The sequence below is a fragment of the Eriocheir sinensis genome, unplaced genomic scaffold, assembly GCF_024679095.1.
Source record: "Eriocheir sinensis breed Jianghai 21 unplaced genomic scaffold, ASM2467909v1 Scaffold856, whole genome shotgun sequence".
Lineage (NCBI taxonomy): Eukaryota > Metazoa > Arthropoda > Malacostraca > Decapoda > Varunidae > Eriocheir > Eriocheir sinensis.
Window position 1 is genome coordinate 101,892 of NW_026112226.1, and position 21,557 is coordinate 123,448.

Below are 21,557 nucleotides of genomic sequence, written 5' to 3' on the forward strand. Positions count from 1 at the left end.
CTTGTCCTGAGCCTCAGTCACGAGAGAGACTTTCACAACCCGGCACTTTTCAGCAATTGTCCTTGAAGTTTTGTCCCATAGAATGGGGCCGGTGTAGTCACACAGAGCAGAGCTGGCAAAGAAAGAAAAGGAATCAGCAATTCGTTCCCACTTTCCGAAACGTCTAACCCAACTCTGCGACCCTTTCGAGGCCTGGCCGGTGGCACCTGTCACCAGGTGTTCTCCACCAACTCTAGAGAGTATCAGACGCCCTTCCTGAGAGACAAAAAGCTGAAATATTCCTTGAGTATAAGAAAACCCTCAGAAACTCCACCTAGAAGCCGGGAGGTACAATCTCAAATGACCCACGGAAGACATCTCTTTCAGGAGAAAACAAGAACCAGCTGTTATGCAGAATAGGGATGGGAGTACCGTCGATAGAAGGGAGGGAGGGGAGCTCACACCGACAACTGGTTCCCAGGGAGGCTTTTTAGTGAAGAGGTCGCCACACTCTCTACACCGCAAGCCTAAATAATTAGGCACGGTCCAGCTGACTAGGACCCTGGAACTCCAGCCATTGTCTCATAAAGAGATCCTCTGCCTGCAATCCAATCCACCACTGCTGCTGCCCAGAGGCTTCACCGTGACACTGGCACGGGAGACAGATCAGGTATTACACCTTGTCCAAGGGTGACCTGAGACTATGCAGGGCAGGGACGTCTAGTTCCTTGAGGTGAAAACACTTCACCCGCATACCCGGACCTTGAGGGACTGACTGACTGGTTCTTGTTGGTATAAGGACAGGGAGATCAGGGATGAGAGGGACAAAAGACAGGGGAACTGAATCCCGCAACATCCCTGACCCACACTTACTACACCACCAAAACAACGAGGGGAGTAAAGCCAAACCTTGAGGTATGCCTGGAGCACATTGATGGCCTTGTTAACCTTGGTGTGGAGTGTTTGGTGGGCCAACTCGTGGTAGAGGTGGATGGCCAAGGTGGAAAGGGCCAGCGATCTTGTCCGCCACCACCGTCACACTTTCCACTATTCAGCAGCATGTTGACCAAGTGATCCTGTGAATGCAGGTGAAAAAGGTGAATAGAGTCATGCTGTCCAGCTTTGTAATGCAAGAGTTAGCCTGCATCTTCACTCCCTGGCAGCATGTTGACCAAGTAATTATGAGTGAGGTGGAACAGAATCATGCTGTCCAGCTTTGTAACGCAAGAGTTAGCCTGCATCTTCACTCCCTGGCAGCATGTTGACCAAGTAATTATGAGTGAGGGTGAAAAATAGGAACAGAATCATGCTGTCCAGCTTTGTAACGCAAGAGTTAGCCTGCATCTTCACTCCCTGGCAGCAAGTTGACCAAGTAATCATATGTGAGGATAAAAAGGGGGAGTAGAGTCAAGCTGCCCAACTTTGTAATGCAAGAGTTAGCTGCATCTTCATTCCCTGGCATCACATTGAAGAAGTTATCATGTGAGAGTAGAATCATGCTGTCCACCTTAATAAACACATGTAGGTGCCTCCCTCTGTTTCCTGTGTAGGGGAGGTGCAGGCAATCAGGAGTACACAGCAGGAGGGCTGCAACACACACAATGCCTCTGTCCCTCCCCACCATGACATTACAGTAGTTTAAGGGACACACAGAGGAGGCTGAATCAAAACTATACCAGACATTATTATTATTATTATTATTATTATTATTATTATTATTATTATTATAGATCAATAAAAGGGGCATCAAGGGGAAGTAAAAACTGGTATAGACACAATCAAAGTCCCCATAATGAGCAGACACGAATATGAAAAATAAGAAATAGTTCTCAAAGACACTCAAGTGAAGAGGATAAGAAGAAAGGGACAGAAACAAACACTAACACCTCTACTCTCCTCACCTTCACGTCAGAGCAGTTCATGAGGGTGAGGTCGGGGCTGAGGGCTGCAGCACGGGCAGGGGCGGGGAGAGTGACCACAGCGGCAGCAGGGACCCAGGCAGACCCAAGGCTTCCATCTTAGGTGATTGCTGAGAAGGGGAGGAAGGAAGGTGCTGGAAAGTGTTATGAGGGGGAGTGCTGCCAGCCTCAACAGCACTAAAGGGTGTGGCTGCTGAGAAGGGAAGGAAGGAAGGTGCTGGAAAGTGTTATGAGGGGGAGTGCTGCCAGCCTCAACAGCACTAAAGGGTGTGGCTGCTGAGAAGGGAAGGAAGGAAGGTGCTGGGAGGTGTTATGAGGGGGAGTGCTGCCAGCCTCAACAGCACTAAAGGGTGTGGCTGCTGAGAAGGGAGGAAGGAAGGTGCTGGAGGTGTTATGAGGGGAGCGCTGCCAGCCTCAACAGCACTAAAGGGTGTGGCTTCTGAGAAGGGAAGTAAGGAAGGTGCTTGGAGTTGAAATGAGTGTGAGTGCTGCCAGCCTAAACAGCACTAAAGGGTGTGTCTGCTGAGAAGGGAAGGAAGGAAGGTGCTGGGAGGTGTTATGAGGGGAGTGCTGCCAGCCTCAACAGCACTAAAGGGTGTGGCTGCTGAGAAGGGAGGAAGGAAGGTGCTGGGAGGTGTTATGAGGGGGGTGCTGCCAGCCTCAACAGCAATAAAGGGTTTGTCTGCTGAGAAGGGAAGGAAGGTATGTGCTGGGTGGTTTTATGAGGGTGTTTGGTGCCAGCCTCAACAGCACTAAAGGGTGTGGCTGCTGAGAAGGGAGGAAGGAAGGTGCTGGGAGGTGTTATGACGGGGAGTGCTGCCAGCCTCAACAGCACTAAAGGGTGTGGCTGCTGAGAAGGGAAGGAAGGAAGGTGCTGGGAGGTGTTATGAGGAGTGCTGCCAGCCTCAACAGCACTAAAGGTGTGGCTGCTGAGAAGGAAGGAAGGAAGGTGCTGGGAGGTGTTATGAGGGGGAGTGCTGCCAGCCTCAACAGCACTAAAGGGTGTGGCTGCTGAGAAGGGAAGGAAGGAAGGTGCTGGGAGGTGTTATGAGGGGGAGTGCTGCCAGCCTCAACAGCACTAAAGGGTGTGGCTGCTGAGAAGGGAAGGAAGGAAGGTGCTGGGAGGTGTTATGAGGGGGAGTGCTGCCAGCCTCAACAGCACTAAAGGGTGTGGCTGCTGAGAAGGGAAGGAAGGAAGGTGCTGGGAGGTGTTATGAGGAGTGCTAACATAAGAAGAACATAAGAACACAGGGAGACTGCAAGAGGCCGAGTGGCCTACACGGGGCAGCTCCAGAATCCCCCCACTACTCACGATGGGTGAGGAGGTGTAGTTTCAGGAGTTACAGGTAGAGGCTTGATCCTCGTCTACCTTCGGTACGGGCGTACGCTCCAGTACCCTGTCACCTTACTGCACCCACACCTCACTGCCACCTGTCATCCTCGTCCATGTAGCTATCCAGTCTACTCTTAAAACAAGCTATCGTCCCTGCACTAACTATGTGATTGCTGAGTCTATTCCATTCCCCCACCACCCTATTACTAAACCAATGCTTGATAATTCATTCATTCATTCATTTAATCGACGCCTGCTCCTAGGAGCTCCCACCAGGGGATGGCCACGGCAGAAGAGCTTCCATCTTCCTCTATCCAGACACTCCCTCCTTGCCTGCTCAAAGTTTCTCAAGGATCTTTCCCCCCTCTCCCTAATGTACTCTTGCACCCTATCCCTCCATTTCACTGGAGGTTGTCCTCAAGCATTCCCTCCTTCTATCTCGCTCACATACACCCTTCTGGTCATCTTACTCTCCTCCATTCACTCCATGTGGCCAAACCACTTTAAAGTCTGTCGCTTCACTTCTTCCACCACTCCACACTTCTTCCCTTCACCCCTGTGACACATTCCAAAATGCTCGTACACACTTTCATTACTCATTCCATCCATTCTACTCACACCACAAGCACTCCTCAAATAACTCATTTCCACTGCCTGCACTCTAGACCTCTGACTTTCATTCCAGGCCCACGTTTCACTTACATATGTGAGGGTTGGTACTATTATTGTATTTCTCAAATCCCTCTTTACCTCCATGCTCACACTTCTGCCATTCATGATTCGTCCCAAAGACCCTACCACCCTTCTTCCTTGCAATGCCCTTTCTCTTGTCTCTCCCTCCGTACCACCATGCTTGCACATAACTGATCAAGATACTTAAACTCATTGACCTCCTCCATTTCTTCACCATTCAAAATATTTTGCATTCTTTTTCACATTCAATTCCCACTCTCAGGGCATACAAAATCTACAACCTCACTTCTACTTTGCTCACAAACCATCATTTTACTTTTGTTGACATTTTCAGCTTTTTCCTGTTACAGACACTGTCAAAAACACTGACCAAATTTTGTAGGCCAGTCTCACTTTCTGCAATGAGCACCGTGTCATCAGCAAACAGTACTGAATTCAGTACCCACTTCCTTCCCTCATCGAACAGTCTTACTCCAACTTCTCCAACTTTGCCCTTCATTTCTCTAATGACACCATCCATATAAATATTGAATAACCATGGTGACACCCTTGTCTTAGGCCCACTTTTATCTCAAAATGTTCACTTGTTTCTCCAGTAATTTTGACACATGCAGATGCATCCTCATAGAAAGACTTCATTGCACTAAGCAGTTTTCCTCCCACACCATAAATCTTTAAAACATCCCACAATGCAATCCAATCGACTCTGTCATAAGCTTTTTCCAAATCCATGAAGGCAGCGTATAGTTTCTTTCCTTTTGCTATTATTTTTTCTAGTACCATCCTGAAGGCAAATATCTGATCCACACATCCCCTTCCCTTCCTGAAGCCTCCTTGTTCTTCACTGATTTTCTCTTTTGTAAGTCTTTGCACCCTCTCTATTATGACTTTTCCATATACCTTTCCGGGTATACTCAGGAGACTTATACCTCTATAGCTCCCACATTCCCCTCTCCTGCCCTTCCCCTTGTAAACTGGGACAATGATGGCTTTCGTCCAGTCTGCTGGCACCCCCCCTCCCATGCTACTTCACATATCTTGACCATCCATTTCACGACTTCATCTCCTCCACACTTCAACATTTCTGCTGTGATTCCATCAATTCCTGCTGCCTTTCCATTTTATAATCTTTTTATTGCCTGATTTACTTGTTCATATGTTATAGTTCTTTCTTTATATACTCCTCCTCTGCCTCTACTCAAAACTGCTGCTGTTACAGCTGCTGGACGTCCATCCTCAAAATTCATTAAGTTTTTGAAATATTCTCTCCATCTCTCTTTCACAGCTTCCCCGTCTTTCAACATCTTTCCATTCTCATCCATAACTTCATTTATTTTATTTGAGGAGATATTTTCTGCATTTCTTTCGTTTTTTACTTCTTTCCAATATGATTTCCTGTTCCCTTTATATTTTTCACTTAGTCTTTTTCCAGTCTTCATCAACTCTCTTCTTACTTTCTTTTATTGCTTGTTTTAATTTCATTTTGCATTCTCTATATTTCTTTTCCTTTCCCTTTTTACTTGTTTAGCCACATTTCTTTCTTGAGTTTTCTTAAAAAGTTCCCTTTTCTCCTTTACTATCCTCCTTATCTCTTTTCTCCACCAGGAATTTCCTTTTCTTTTTCCATCTCTCACCACTTTCATCCCTAACACTTTTTTGTTGTATTTACCATTATTTCTTTAAATGTTCCAAAACCTTTTTCAATATTTGTATTATCTTTTACACTTTCCCATTTTTCACTTAAGGCCTCTGCCATCTCACGGTTATACTCATCTTTTATTTATTTTTCCTGTAACTTTTCTATCTTCAATATTTCATTTTTTACTTCACCTTTCTTTTCAAACACCCACTTTTCTTTCAGCTTTAACTTTGCCAGCACTGCAAGATGGTCAGATCTATCGAACATTCCTCTTACTACCTTTGTGTCACAAATTTATTTTTTAAGCCTTTCATCTACTGCCACATAATCAATCAATCCTTTTTGCTCATTATCTTCTCCCCTCCTCCATGTGTATCGGTGGATATTCTCGTGCTGAAAGAAGGTGTTCGCTAGGAACATTCCCCTCTCAGCACAGACATCCACCAGGCACTCTCCATTATCCCCATTTTCCCACCACATCCATCACACATTCATCACCCACTTTAGCATTCATATCTCCCATCATAAAAGTTTCCTTTCTTTCTCAAAACTCTTCAAACATGCATTCACTTCCTCCCAAAAAGCTTCCTTTCTCTCAGTCTTCTCCTTTCACCCACACAATTCTTGATCCCTTCCAACCATAATCAGTCACACCAGTCCACACTCTTTCAGACATCACAATAGCACATCCTTCCTTACTCCTGCCTCCATACTTCTCATCTATCCCCGTCCATACAACCCCCAGGCACACCCTCCCACGTACCCTCTCTACCATCACTCACACCAGTTCCTCGAATATGTGTTTCACTCACTCCCAACACATCCACTCTAACATTTAAAAATTTCAATCATCACTCTCCTCTTTCCTCACCACCTAAACCATTCACATTAATAGACACCAGTCTCATACATTCCTTTCTCTTCTGCCGCCCTCTGGCCATCGCTCCTGCCTCTAAAAACTAGATAAAAGTATGCTTGCTAATTTCCTCCTAAATCTATACTTTTCTAATTTAAATCCATTACTGCGAGTTCTATCCTGCTGGCTAATTCTCAGTAATTTACTTATATCGCCTTTGTTGTAACCCTTGACCCATTTGAATACTTCTATCAGATCTCCCCACTCTGCATCTTTCTAGAGAATGTAAGTTTAGATGTTTCAGCCTATCTTGATATGAGAGGTTCCTCAGTCCCTGAATCATCTTGGTCATCCTCCTCTGAACTGATTCTAGCAAGTTGATGTCCATTCTGTAGTGTGGGCACCAAAACTGGACAGCATAATCTAAGTGTGGCCTAACTAACGCTAAATAGAGTCTGAGAATGACCTCTGCACTTTTGTTGGTTACCGTCCTGTTAATAAAACCCAATACCCTGTTAGCCCTATTCCTCGCACTAATACATTGCTTCCTTAGTTTTAGGTCAGAGATCACCAACACTCCCAGATCCCTTTCACACTTAGACCTGCCTATCGCTGTGGAGTCTGAACTATACCCGTGTAATGGGTTTTGTGTTCCTACACTTAGTACGCTACACTTGGTGATATTAAAACTCATCTGCCATTTCTCTGACCAAGCTGACAGTTTGTTAAGGTCCTCCTGCAGTGCTCTAACATCCTCCCTTGTCTTAATAGTGCGCCCGATTTTGGTGTCATCTGCAAATTTACCCATGTCACCAGTTATCCCATTGTCTATGTCACTGAAATAGACAATGAACAAAAGCATGCCTAAAACTGAACCTTGATGAACCTCACTGGTAACATTACCCCATTTGGATTTTTTACCGTTAATGGTGGAAGAGGGAGTGCCAGGATGGGTTTGAGGAAGGGCTAAGGGACATGATTTTAGGATGGGTTCAAGGACAGGGTGCTAGGATGTGTTGAAGGACAGGATGGTAGGATGTGTTTTAGGATGTGTTGAAGGACAGGGTGCTAGGATGTGTTTTAGGATGTGTTGAAGGACAGGGTGCTAGGATGTGTTGAAGGACAGGATGGTAGGATGGGTTCAAGGACAGGATGGAAGGACGTGTTTTAGGATGGGTTGAAGGACAGGGTGCTAGGATGTGTTTTGTTAGGAATTAGGTCAGTTAACCAGGGGATTAGACAAATTAACGATTTCCTTTATGGAACTAGTCTCGGGCCAAGAGTTCAAGCCAACTAAGAGTATCGTCTGAGCTCAAATAAGCCTTGGATGGTACTTACATACTTCGCTCATCGGCTCCCAGACCGAGACAGTATCATCGTATTCACTGCCTGAAGACTAAACACATTTACCATGAAAGGAATAACAATAGTTCAGTGTTTCCTTTCATGAAATAATAAATAATTGCCCTTGCGGCAAGGATAATTCAAAATACCCCTTCTGACCTACATGGTTGGCTTTCGGCCCACAACATCACCTGCTCTCAAGCTAACAACACCTCAGCGCTTTCGCCCCATATTAACTCGCGGCAGTGCTGATTTAAACTTAGTCTCGAGGACAACAGTACTCCTCCAGAACTTACTTCAAGAGACCACTTCTTTTGAAACCCTTCGAAAGATAAGTGCCTCCTACAGTGATTACAACTAGGTATTACTATCAGGCCTGTTAGGATTATCGTTGTAACGCTGGGAGGTGCTTGTATGGGAAAGCCAGGCACCCCTGCTGTATTAGTGGTAAGTGGTTTGTGTGTCTTTTGTGGAGTTGTCTTGGTGTGGTTCATGTGTCTTTGCGAGAAACATAAACGTTGGGTACGGTAAAGTCACTGTATCACAACAGGTTTTAGGATGGGTTCAAGGACAGGGTGCTAGGATGTGTTTTAGGATGGGTTCAAGGACAGGGTGCTAGGATGTGTTTTAGGATGGGTTCAAGGACAGGGTGCTAGGATGTGTTTTAGGATGGGTTCAAGGACAGGGTGCTAGGATGTGTTTTAGGATGGGTTCAAGGACAGGGTGCTAGGATGTGTTTTAGGATGGGTTCAAGGACAGGGTGCTAGGATGTGTTTAAGGATGGGTTCAAGGACAGGGTGCTAGGATGTGTTTTAGGATGGGTTCAAGGACAGGGTGCTAGGATGTGTTTTAGGATGGGTTCAAGGACAGGGTGCTAGGATGTGTTTTAGGATGGGTTCAAGGACAGGGTGCTAGGATGTGTTTTAGGATGGGTTCAAGGACAGGGTGCTAGGATGTGTTTTAGGATGGGTTCAAGGACAGGGTGCTAGGATGTGTTTTAGGATGGGTTCAAGGACAGGGTGCTAGGATGTGTTTAAGGATGGGTTCAAGGACAGGGTGCTAGGATGTGTTTTAGGATGGGTTCAAGGACAGGTGCTAGGATGTGTTTTAGGATGGGTTCAAGGACAGGGTGCTAGGATGTGTTTTAGGATGGGTTCAAGGACAGGGTGCTAGGATGTGTTTTAGGATGGGTTCAAGGACAGGGTGCTAGGATGTGTTTTAGGATGGGTTCAAGGACAGGGTGCTAGGATGTGTTTTAGGATGGGTTCAAGGACAGGGTGCTAGGATGTGTTTTAGGATGGGTTCAAGGACAGGGTGCTAGGATGTGTTTTAGGATGGGTTCAAGGACAGGGTGCTAGGATGTGTTTTAGGATGGGTTCAAGGACAGGGTGCTAGGATGTGTTTTAGGATGGGTTCAAGGACAGGGTGCTAGGATGTGTTTTAGGATGGGTTCAAGGACAGGGTGCTAGGATGGGTTCAAGGACAGGGTGCTAGGATGTGTTTTAGGATGGGTTCAAGGACAGGGTGCTAGGATGTGTTTTAGGATGGGTTCAAGGACAGGGTGCTAGGATGTGTTTTAGGATGTGTTCAAGGGCAGAGTGCTAGGATGGGTTTTAGGATGGGTTCAAAGACAGGGTGCTAGGATGATTTTTAGGATTTTTTTTTTTTTACAGCTAAGGAGACAGTTCAAGGGCACAAAGAAAAAAAAAAAAGCCCTCTACTCACTGCTCCTGAATAGAGGTCAAGGGAGTGTCCAAAAAGAGAGGTCAATTTCGGGAGGAGAGGTGTCCTGATACCCTCCTCTTGAAAGAGTTCAAGTCGTAGGCAGGAGGAAATACAGATGAAGGAAGATTGTTCCAGAGTTTACCAGCGCGAGGGATGAAAGAGTGAAGGAGCTGGTTGATTCTTGCATAAGGGGTTTGGACAGTATAGGGATGAGCATGAGTAGAAAGTCGTGTGCAGCGGGGCCGCAGGAGGAGGGGAGGCATGCAGTTAGCAAGTTCAGAAGAGCAGTCAGCATGAAAATGTCGATAGAAGATAGAAAGAGAGGCAACATGGCGGCGGAATTTGAGAGGTAGAAGACTATCAGTATGAGGAGGTGAGTTGATGAGATGAAGAGCCTTTGACTCCACTCTGTCAAGAAGACCTGTGTGAGTGGACCCCCCCCACACAAGATGCATACTCCATACGAGGGCGGACCAGGCCCCTGTATATGGACAGCAACTGTGCGGGGAAGAAGAAATGGCGGAGACGGTACAGAACGCCCAGCCTCGAGGAAGCTGAATTAGTAAGAGATGAGATATGAAGTTTCCAGTTGAGATTTTGAGTTAAGGATAGACCAGGGATGTTTAGTGTTGAAGAAGGTGATAGCTGAGTGTTGTCAAAGAATAGGGATAGTTGTTTGGAAGATTGTGTTGAGTGGAGAAACTGTGTTTTTGAGGCGTTGAAGGACACCAGGTTCCTCTTGCCCTAAGCGTTCTGTTGCCTCCAGCCTTGAATCGTTAAGTTCCTGTGGAGTGGGTCTTCTATTAAAAGAAGTTGAGTAATGCAGAGTGGAGTCATCGGCATAAGAATGGATAGGACAGTTCGTTTTGGAAAGGAGATCATCAATGAAGAACGGAAAGAGTGGGAGATAGGACAGAGCCCTGCGGGACACCACTGTTAATAGATTTAGGGTGCAACCTTATACTGACGGCCTCTTGTGGTGCCAAGAGGTGGACTGACAAACATATCCTCGGGGGCAATAGCACAAAAACCGTGAAATATTTGCCAATACTTTACCATGTCATGTCGTAGCAGCCGACCATGGACAGAGTACAAGTCCAAAGCCTTCAGTCTCTGGGAATAACTTAGATACTGGCGATCAGATAGAAGGTTAGAAGTGGAAAGGTGCTTTTGAATCTTCCGGTTAAGGATTGATTCAAAAGCTTTAGATAGACAAGAAAGTAAAGCTATAGGGCGGTAGTTTGAAGGATTGGAACGGTCACCCTTCTTAGGCACAGGCTGTACAAAGGCATACTTCCAGCAGGAAGGAAAGGTAGATGTTGATAGGCAGAGACGAAAGAGTTTGACCAGGCAGGGTGTCAACACGGAAGCACAGTTTTTAAGGACAATAGGAGGCACTCCATCAGGTCCATAAGCCTTCTGAGAGTTGAGGCCAGAGAGGGCATAGAAAACATCATTTGGAAGAATTTTAATAGCAGGCATAAAGGAGTCAGAGGGGGGATGAGTAGGAGGAATATACCCAGAATCGTCCAAGGTGGAGTTCTTACAGAAAGTTTGAGCGAAGACTTCAGCCTTAGAGACAGATGAGACGGCAGTGCTGCCGTCAGGGTTAAGGAGAGGAGGAAGAGGAAGAAGTGAAACTGGAGGAGATATTTTTGGCTAGATGCCAGAAATCACGGGAAGAATTAGAAGAAGCAAGATGTTGACATTTTCTATTGATAAAAGAAGTTCTGGTAAGTCGGAGAATAGATTTGGCACGATTCTGGGCTGAAATGTAAAGGTCAAAGTTAGCGGGTGTTCGAAGGCTCTGGAACCTTTTGTGAGCTGCCTCTCTATCTTTTATAGCACGAGAACAAGCGTGATTAAACCAAGGCTTTTTAGCGTGAGGAGTAGAGAAAGAACGTGGAATGTATGCCTCCATTCCAGAGACAATCACCTCCATGATGTGCTGGGCACACACAGAGGGGTCTCTATCCTGGAAGCAGTAATCATTCCACGGGAAATCGGAAAAGTACATCCTCAGGTCGTCCCACCGAGCTGAAGCAAAATGCCAGAAGCATTGCCTCTTCGGTGGGTCCAGAGGATGTACAGGAGCGATAGGACAGGATACAGAAATAAGGAGGAGGAGCCCAACGGAGAGAACAGTTTGACAGAGTATGCAGAAGGATTAGAGGTAAGGAAGAGGTCTTCTTAGTGTAGAATGTTAGGCCTGTCTCCAAGATGGTCAGGAATACAAGTAGGGTGCTGAACCAACTGCTCTAGGTCATTGAGGAGAGCAAAGTTGTAGGCTTGTTCACCTGGCTGGTCAGTGAAAGAGGATGAAAGCCAAAGCTGGTGGTGAACATTGAAATCTCCCAAGATGGAGATTTCAGCGAAGGGAGAGTGGGTCAAGATGTGCTCCAATTTTGAGTTCAAATAGTCAAAGAATTTTACATAGTTAGTAGAGTTAGGTGAGAGATAAACAGCACAGATGTATTTAGTAATAGAATGACAATGAAGTCTTAGCCAGATGGTAGAAAATTCTGGAGTGAAGGTCGTGGGCATGAGAGCAAGTGATGTCGTTGCGCACGTTGGCACAACATCCAGCTTTGAATTGAAATTTAGGATAGAGATAGTAGGAGGAATAGAGTAGAGATAACTGTCAGTAGCCTCAGAAACCTGTGTTTCGGTGAGGAAGAGAAGGTGAGGTTTAAGGAGGAGAAATGGTGTTCCAAAGAATGAAAATTAGAACGAAGACTGCGAATGTTGCAGGATGGGTAAGGACAGGGTTTTAGGAGTGTTTTAGGATGGGTTCAAGGACAGGGTGCTAGGATGTGTTTTAGGATGGGTTCAAGGACAGGGTGCTAGGATGTGTTTTAGGATGGGTTCAAGGACAGGGTGCTAGGATGTGTTTTAGGATGGGTTCAAGGACAGGGTGCTAGGATGTGTTTTAGGATGGGATCAAGGACAGGGTGCTAGGATGTGTTTTAGGATGGGTTCAAGGACAGGATGGTAGGATGGATTCAAGGACAGGGTGCTAGGATGTGTTTTAGGATGGGTTCAAGGACAGGGTGCTAGGATGTGTTTTAGGATGGGATGAAGGACAGGATGGTAGGTAGGATGTCTCTTTGGGCAATCCTGCATCAGCTGACAACTTCCCACCTCAGTAAATTCAGGTTATAAAATTAAGATTCTTCAGAGCAATGGAATTTGTACTGACAGACTGTTACTGAATCACTACCAGCACTCTGGCACTTGTTACTTTATGAATTTCCTGCATTTCAGAATTTGGACAACTATATTTCAGCTTACAAAATCCCCGTTAGCAAAATAAATTTTACTGGGATTTTCAGACCAATTCAGACTCCTGGACTTCCACGACACCAACAGCAACACTCAGGCACTCACATCCCTTACAAATCCCTGCACATCAGAATCCGGACGCCTAGATTTCAGTGTAATTTCCTCCTTAGTAAACTGAGGTAAACGTAGTGATTTCTAAGACCAATTCAGACTAACCGACTTCACTATCTGGGAGGCAACACTCAGCACTAACATCCAGGCCGGAGCGCTTGGTGAAGCCCCTCCTGACGAGTCGCCGTTCACCGACGCGCTCCAGCGGCAGACTGCTGAGGCCGAGGGCGTACACATGGCGGGCCAACACACAGGTCAGAGTGTGGAGGGTTTCTGCAGGGAGGAGGATAAAAGTGGCAGTTATGTTGGGCTGTTGGAGCTGCATCTTCACCAGCTACCTTCCTCTAACACTTCTGAGCTTTTATTTAATTCTTTATCATCAATGAACTCATCCCCTGAGCCTAGAGAGGCATGAAAACAGCCTTCATTAAAAGCAGGCCAGCAATGCTGCATATCTAAATGATTCTTTACCTATCCAAGGGCAGACAAAGTACATCAATCAGTGACATAACAAAAGCACTGCATAAGGAGTAGGAGCACTTTCTCCAGCACCCTCAGCCTGTTATCTCTTTGGCAGGAAGAGAGGCAACGTGAGGCCTGGCTCCTTACCGCCCACTCCTTGATAAGCTCATCCCTGTGGGTGAGGGAGGGCAGGGTGGTCCCAGAGCTCACCAGATATGCACACGTTAAGGTTGGCCTTAATCCACGGCACGCGGAGGGTCTGAAAGGTGCGCGCCACAGACTTACACATCATGCTGGACTTTTCATGTGAGGAGTTCTAGATCAGATAATCGTTTTAGGCTTGGTTACACATGATGTCGGACTTTCAACATGAGAAATTCAACCTAAGATAATCCTAGTGACTGGCAGAGCAAAAAATGTATATTGGTTACACACACACACACACACACACACACACACACACACACACACACAAGTTAAGCAGTGACATCAGTAATAATCACCATCATTAGAGTACTCCAGTTCCTTGGAGAGGATAGAGTTAAACCACAAACACTTGCAGCACATTCTGAGGGTGGCAAGACACTGTGAGGAATATTACCAACAGTCATGTAACACAAAGGGGGCAGCTATGTCTTTGGCCAGTCCATAATTATACTTGTCACAAACACTTGCAGTATATTCTGAGGGTGGCAAGACACTGTAAGGAATATTACCAACAGTCATGTAACACAAAGGGGGCAACTATGTCTTTGGCCAAGCCATAATTATACTTGTCACAAACACTTGCAGTATATTCTGAGGGTGGCAAAACAGTGACGGCCTGCCTGCATGCTTGCTGACAGCTAGTCACCACTGCTAACAAGGAGCATGTTTAAGGTGCGTCTCTTCACTCACCCGCTGACTGCACCCCATACGGTCAACTTGGGTAAGCCTCCATGTAGCTGCCCTTCCCATTCTAAGAGTTACATGAGTCGTGAGTTATGTGAGCGTCCCCGTGGCCATACAATACTTATGGTTGTGACTTTACTATATATATTCTCCATTTTTTGTATTCTATTATTTTCTATCAATATTAACCGGGCAAATAAGTTTACTCTCATTATTTAATGGGCTTCTATTTTTTATTTTATTTACAGCACAGAGAGCAACTCAAGGGCAACAAAAAGATGTAAAAAAAAAAAAAAATAACTGTTCCGCTCATACAGCAATAAGTCTAGAGTGGCCAATAGAGAGGTCAATTTCGGGTGGAGAAGTGTCTTGATACTCTCTTCTTGAAAGAAGTCAAGTCATAGGCAGGAGGAAATACAGACGAAGGAAGGCTGTTCCAGAGTTTACCAGTGAAGGGGATGAAAGAATGGAGATACTGGTTAACTCTTGCATAAAGGGTTTGGACAGTATAGGGACGAGCTTGAGTAGAAAGTCGTGTGCAGCGTGGCTGTGGGAGGGGGGGAGGCATGCAGTTAGCAAGTTTCGAAGAGCAGTCAGCATGAAAATTTCGATAGAAGATAGAAAGAGTTGAAACATGGCGGCGGAATTTAAGAGGTAAAAGACTATCAACAAGAGGAGGAGAGCTGATGAGACGTAGAGCCTTAGCCTCCACTCTGTCCAGAAGAGCTGTGTGAGTGGAGCCCCCCCACACGTGAGATGCATACTCCATACGAGGGCGGACAAGACTCTTATATATGGAAAGCATCTGTGCGGGGAAGAAGAACTGGCGGAGACTACAGAACGCCCAACCTTGAGGAAGCTGATTTAGTGAGAGAGATGTGAAGTTTCGAGTTGAGATTTTTAGTTAAGGATAGACCGAGGATATTTAGTGTTGAAGAAGGTGACAGCTGAGTGTTATTGATGAATATGGGAGAGGTGTTTGGAAGATTGTGTCGAGTTGATAGGCGGAGAAATTGAGTTTTTGAGGCATTGAAGGACACAAGGTTCCTTTTATCCCAATCAGAAATGATAGCAAGGTCTGAGGTTAAGCGTTCTGCAGCCTCCAGCCTGGAGTCATGTAATTCCTGTTGAGAGGGTCTTCTGTTGAAAGAAGTTGAATAATGCAGAGTTGAGCCATCAGCGTATGAGTGGACAGGACAGTTTGTTATGGAAAGATCATTGATGAATAACAGGAACAGAGTGGGTGATAGGACAGAGCCCTGTGGAACACCACTGTTGATAGTTCTAGTAAGTAATGGCACCAGTCCTCTCTGCCAAGGATTAATTCTAGTTTTCCTGAAGGAGTCTCATTATGACGCCCACCTCATGGCTGCCAGTTCTGTTCCACTCATCCATCATGCACTGGTAGTGAGGGCCGGCCACTGCAGGCACTCAAACATAATGAATGACCTTGATCAAGCCTATCGTTATGCTGTCCAGCTTTCTAATGCAGTGGGGTGTTGGGGGGTAGAGGAGAAGGAGTAGCTAGAATAATTTTCCTGGGTTGGTGATTTTTTTTTTTTAATCAAAGAAATCAAAAAATCATTGAGTCTTTTTTTTAAATATCAGATTTTTTTATTATTATTATTATTTTTTTTTTTATAAATATATATCCTGCTGAGTGATTTGAAAGTCTCCATAGGTTACTTTAAGTTTAAGTTTAGGGCCTGTAAGTCTGAGCACAGTCAAGGATCCAGATACATACTTGTTCAATACTTGTTTGTAGTTGGTACAGGAGCAGGTTTAGGACAGATAGAGTTGCCTGAAGTTGTCATTTTCATGACAGAATATTATATTACTACCACAGAGAAGAATATCTACTTCTGTTACTGTTTGGTTGCTAACCTTGGTTATTAATATGATACATTGCCTGCCAAGTTAGTAAAGACTAAAGGAGGAGGATTTTGGGGGGAGCATCAATGTGTCAAAATCTGGTCCTGTCATTTCATCAAATCAGCAAAAAACTAAATCCATCAAATTTTCCAATGTTTCCATTTTGTCAAAAACAGCTTTTTACCCTTATCCCATCAGTGTAGCAACAAGTTCATATCATTTCAATGCATCAAAAATGAGAAGGCATCAATATATCAATAAATCCAGATGTTATCAAAGCATCAAATTGTTAAAAGTCATCAGAGCATAAAAAAAATCAAAGTTATCAAAGCATCAAAAGTCTAGTCCATGATGACACTATGTGTTATTAAGACTTTCACAATGGTACACCATCACAACTACCTGACAATGGTACACCATCACAACTACCTGACAATGGTACACCATCACAACTACCTGACAATGGTACACCATCACAACTACCTGACAATGGTACACCATCACAACTACCTGACAATGGTACACCATCACAACTACCTGACAATGGTACACCATCACAACTACCTGACAATGGTACACCATCACAACTACCTGACAATGGTACACCATCACAACTACCATTAATGCAAATGTTTCTACATCAACGAGTAAAGTGGTGTGACACAGTATGATCGAGACTAACTTGGGAACCAAATTCTCGAACTAACAAGTGATACTCTGTTCGGGGTCACGAGGCAATATCAATGAAAGCCTCAGTCATACCCTTGACAGATCAGAACGGGTCTGTACCTTGTAGCACCAGGAGCACTTCAGCCTGAGGAATTAACAGAAATGTAAAGTGCCATCTATCAATAAGATGCCGGCCAACTACTCCATTATCCGGGGTAAGATCCACCATGGAAATGGACAGTATATTCATAAGCAGTTTATCTCAGCTGTGGGCCACACGATGGACAGGCACCTTTAGTTTCTAGAGGCGGCCCACACTCGAGACAGATACGATTCAGATGATGCTGATGAAGCTGCTGTTGACTAAGAAAATCAACCTTCTCAGCAACAGAATCATTGTCCCTGCGCTGTGTGTCTGGCACCCCTAGAGAGAACGATCTGCTTCAGGCCTTGCAATAATGCACAGGTCTGTGTAGGCTGCAACAGCGTCACAGAAACCATGAGGTATCCATGTCCTATCTGCAGGGGCCAGGTGCAGGAGTGATTAGAAATATTCACTCAGCAAGATATGAAATACTGCTGCTTCATTTCTAGTTTTGAACGCTGCTGATTAATTGCAACCCCCAGTCTTCAGAGGGAAGAATGACACTCTCAATTTTATGGTTCTTAGGTTATTTATTGTAAAAAAAAGTCACTTGAAATAAAGACTGATATTGATATGTATCTTGTTGTGCTGCCTCGCGCTTCATCTGCTGGACCTGAACATAATGTGTAGATGTTTTGCTAAGATCTGAAGATGTTTTTGACATTTTGGAAATATATGAAGTTTTGGATGCATTGATTTGATTTTATCAATTATTGATGCTTTGAAGCCATCTAGTGTTTTTGATGATTTGATAACATCCAGGCAGTGTAAGCTTTTTTATAACTTGATAAGATACAGCTTTTTGGATGCTGTGAAAAGATAGTCTTTTTGGCGTTTTGATAGGCCTGACACCCTTGGAATAGTTTTGATGCTTAGAAGGCGCCTGATTTTTACCAAGTAAAAACAAATGGCAAGTTGGCCACATAAGCGCACGAGGATAAAACAATTTAGGATTATTTATTTATTTATTTTTTTTTTTTTTTTTTTGGGGGGGGGTATATACCTCGAAGAGAATAAATGAATCAATACATATGAATAGGTTGTTTTACTTTACCATCTTTGGAGCACATCATTTAACTTATGGAAGACTTTTAGTTAAAAAAAATCATGATTTTTAGTAAAAAATCAATGATTTAATCATTTGATTAAATCAATTTGATTTAATCATTGCCAACTCTGTAATTTTCCACTATATTTTTATACTTTTTTATCATGGTAAAAATGCATTTAAATATGCCTTTTGTCCTTGTTAAGCTTGGTGCTGGCTGACTGATTGATAATGGAGAGTAGTAAAACAGGAGGAGGAGGGGGAAGAGGAGGAGGAGGAATACATAGGAAGAACAGACACTAGAAGACCTATCGGTCTATGGCGAGGGTGTCAGTTTACTACCGCTACTACTAGTAATCTACGTGTGGTAGAACAGGACAGAAAAGATGAAGGCTCCTTCCCACCCACCTCTCCCTCCGGCAACGTGCAGGAAATAGTTAGAAGAGAACACCATGTACCTTTAAGGAAGAAAGGGACATGGAAATTTTACAGTAAAGAGAGAAATAAGAGGAAATTACTACCCTTAACTTACACTACTGGTAACCTAAGCTGTGGGGGAAAATGACTTCATTACATAAGAACATAAGAACATAGAAACACAGGCAGACTTGAAGAGGCCAAGTGGCCTACACAGGACAGCCCCAGAATCCCCCCTAATACTCACGATGGGTGAGGTGGAGGCTTGATCCTCGTTTTACCGGCGGTACTAGGCACGCACCAGTAACCTGTCACCTTACTGCACCCACACCTCACTCCATCTGCCATGCGGACATTAACTGTTACTTTACTCTTTTGCTAACTTACGCTACTTGCAATCTAGGTTGTGGGAGAGAATAATATGGATTTAGGTTGAGGTCTTGCTGCAATCTGTCTGAAAACATGCGAAGAAGGGTCAGTATAATCTTATATCCCTGAAGTACTTATCCAATGAAGACTTGAAGCTATTGATACTCTGTGCGCTAACTACTGACGGTGGGAGTCTATTCCAGTGATCGACGACTCTATTATTGAAAAAACTTTTGCGCACCAATGTGTTACATCAGTTTCCCTTCAACTTCATACCGTTGCTGCGTGTTATTGTGTTGGTGTCTCTCTGAAATAGACTATCTAAAGGAGGAGGAGGAGGAGAAAGGGGAATAAAAAAGCATTGGTGTGTTCCTATATCCTAACAAATGCTGGCAGCAGGGTGGGTGAACATAAATTACTGGAGTCTGAGGCAGAGTTGCATTGCCAGGTGACATGAAGGCAAGGGTGGGTGAGGCATGGGGGCACGTTACTGCACTCACCATCCAAGGACTGCAGGCTGGAGGGCATACTTGGCACATCCTTGTAGTGGGGCAGCAGGAGGAACCAGTGGGAGGTGTAGGGGTGGAGGCCGACCACCTGGCAGGACATCTTGGCAGGGCTCAGCGTGTGGCCTATGAACCTTGAGTTGGAGCAGCGTTGGAACACTCTCCTCATCGTCCTCTGTCCCTGTGGTGGTGCTGGCCTGGCTCTTCCTCTGGGCTGAGTCTCTGAAATGGGAAAGCAGCATTCATCAAGGCATTACTATAGGAGACAATGCACGTACAGAGGGAAGAGTGCAGTCGCTACAAGCTTCTTTCAACAGCAAGGGAGGCAGCTTAATGGACAAAAATCACATTAGCAGCGACAAAAAAGCCTGCTGGACGCTGCTCTCACCAAGGAAAAGAGAATGAGCACACACCAATGTTTCAGGGCCAACATTTAGGACAGAATGGTTTTGAAGGACTGGCTCGCACTACAAACACACTCCCCCTCTTCCTCTTCCTACATCTCTTTCTCTTCCTATCCCCTGCTCCTCCTTCTCTTCCTGCCCCCTCCTACTCCTTCTCCTTCTCTTTCTCTCTCTATCTCCTCCTCCAACTCCTTACCTAATATATATGCTTTGAAGAGGAAGAAAAGGAGGAAGAGAAGGGGATAGGAAGAAAAGAGGAGGAGGGGAAAGGAAGAGAAAGAGGAGGGAAAGGAAAAGGAGAAGGGGAGACAGGAAGAGAAAGAGAAGAGAGAGAGGAGGAGGAGGGAAAAGGAATAGTGAATGCATCAACATAAAAGCCTGCTGGACGCTGCTCTGACAACGGTAAGAAGAATGAGAGGCTGGAAGATAGGCTGGCTGTTAATTTCCTCGTTTTTCAATATTTTCCAGAGTTTTATCATCTATTTTTGTTTTTTTACAGTTGAGCACAGTTGTTCATGGGCCAAATATTTGTATACATTTTTATTCTTCATTGCTCATTTCAGCTAAATCATTCGTATTCATAATCTACACAGATGGATTGCAATGTGTGTGTGTGTGTGTGTGTGTGTGTGTGTGGGAGGATACCCAGAGACACACAGTGGCGGTCCCTTGCAGACTCCTAATGTTCTTATGACTAGAAGTATTTACAGGGACAGAAGGAATTTACTTCAGGGCACACAGGGACAGGATGAGAACACACAATGATATACAAGGACAAGGAAAATGGACATATGCACAAAAATAGGATACGTTTAAAAACATGTCCCTTACTTGGTTGGCGGTCATGCACGCCCACAGCCCTTAGTGCATGGCGGGCGGTGACGTGCAGGCTGTAGGCGTGGTCCACCCTGGCGGCTCCCTCCTCCACGCCGCTCGATGAGTTGCTGCCACCACCCACGGCTGCTCCCTCGCCAGACGGTAAATATCATCGCCAACTGCAGACGTAATTTCATGCAGTATATACGTACATAAATTCTTGGGCTATATTATGTCATATGTTATATAAAGATTTCATGAGATATAATGTCATGTATTATTTGAACATTTAAACTTAAAAGCCTGCAAGATGTCAGTCAGTCTACACATCAGCAAATATTGTGGCCCAGTTGTGGCGTGGGTTGTGAGAGGAACACCAAGTAATTGACCACAACTTTGCAGAGGTTTGAATGTACTATTTATAGTAAACATATAGTGGTAAAACAAATGGTTTAGTTTAGTTTGATTTCCAAGAGCTGAAGCAAAAAGTGTTACAAGCCAACTTGAGCTCCCCTTCCTCCTCCTTTTCCTTCTTATTACAGTTATTATTATGAGAGACAAATCAGGCAGAAAGGGAGGCAGGCTGACACTGTGAGCATCCACTCCAGCAGCCCACACACACCGCAGACCAGAAGAAGGAAAGCTAAAGCAATGAGAAAACTAGAAAGAAGCTGAGATACTGTAGAAGATCATACAAGTGGAGGGACAGAGAGACAAGGCAACAGATATCCCAAAATACACCTCTCCTCCTCCTCCCCCTTACATTCCTCCTGGCCTGGCACCGCCGCCTCCCCCGCTGTGCTGCCTGCCACCCGAGGTTCTCCTTGGCCCAGAATGACGGGCGTGGGCATGGCCGTGATGGGGCAGCTGATTTGATGCAATGCAGGGCCGCACGCCGCCCTCTGCCCTCTGCTACTCTGTGGGGAGGCCTGTGTTAGCATCCCTAGCATTGCTGTGATGCGTTACAGTTGGAAACTCTTCTGCCGTGGCCGTCCCCTGGTGGCAGCTCCTAGGAGCAGGCGTCTATGAAATGATGATGATGTTCCAGCACAATGATCCTCACCAATCTGGCTTTTG

The 21,557-nt window shown here is 45.0% G+C and overlaps 1 protein-coding gene across 1 annotated transcript; it reads right to left on the bottom strand.

The window, feature by feature from the left end:
* Positions 1-1,990: 1,990 nt before the first annotated feature.
* LOC126994725 (uncharacterized) lies at positions 1,991-20,642 on the bottom strand. Its single transcript, XM_050854015.1, has 6 exons — positions 20,496-20,642; positions 19,255-19,482; positions 18,633-18,726; positions 13,491-13,602; positions 13,024-13,154; positions 1,991-2,008 (listed from the first exon to the last, which is right to left on the bottom strand). Exons 2-5 carry the CDS (start codon positions 19,427-19,429, stop codon positions 13,137-13,139), a joined length of 399 nt encoding a protein of 132 aa, XP_050709972.1. The 5' UTR covers positions 19,430-19,482; positions 20,496-20,642; the 3' UTR covers positions 1,991-2,008; positions 13,024-13,136.
* Positions 20,643-21,557: the final 915 nt, after the last annotated feature.

Bases quoted from the DNA above. Each gene is read 5' to 3' on its own strand.
- LOC126994725 (XM_050854015.1), bottom strand. From the start codon at position 19,429: ATGAGGAGAGTGTTCCAACGCTGCTCCAACTCAAGGTTCATAGGCCAC. The intron at 18,727-19,254 runs GTGAGTGCAGTA...TCCGCATGGCAG, and splicing joins CAGCCTGCAGTCCTTGGATG to ATGGAGTGAGGTGTGGGTGC. The intron at 13,603-18,632 runs GTGAGTATTAGG...CGCACCTTTCAG, and splicing joins AAGCCTCCACCTCACCCATC to ACCCTCCGCGTGCCGTGGAT.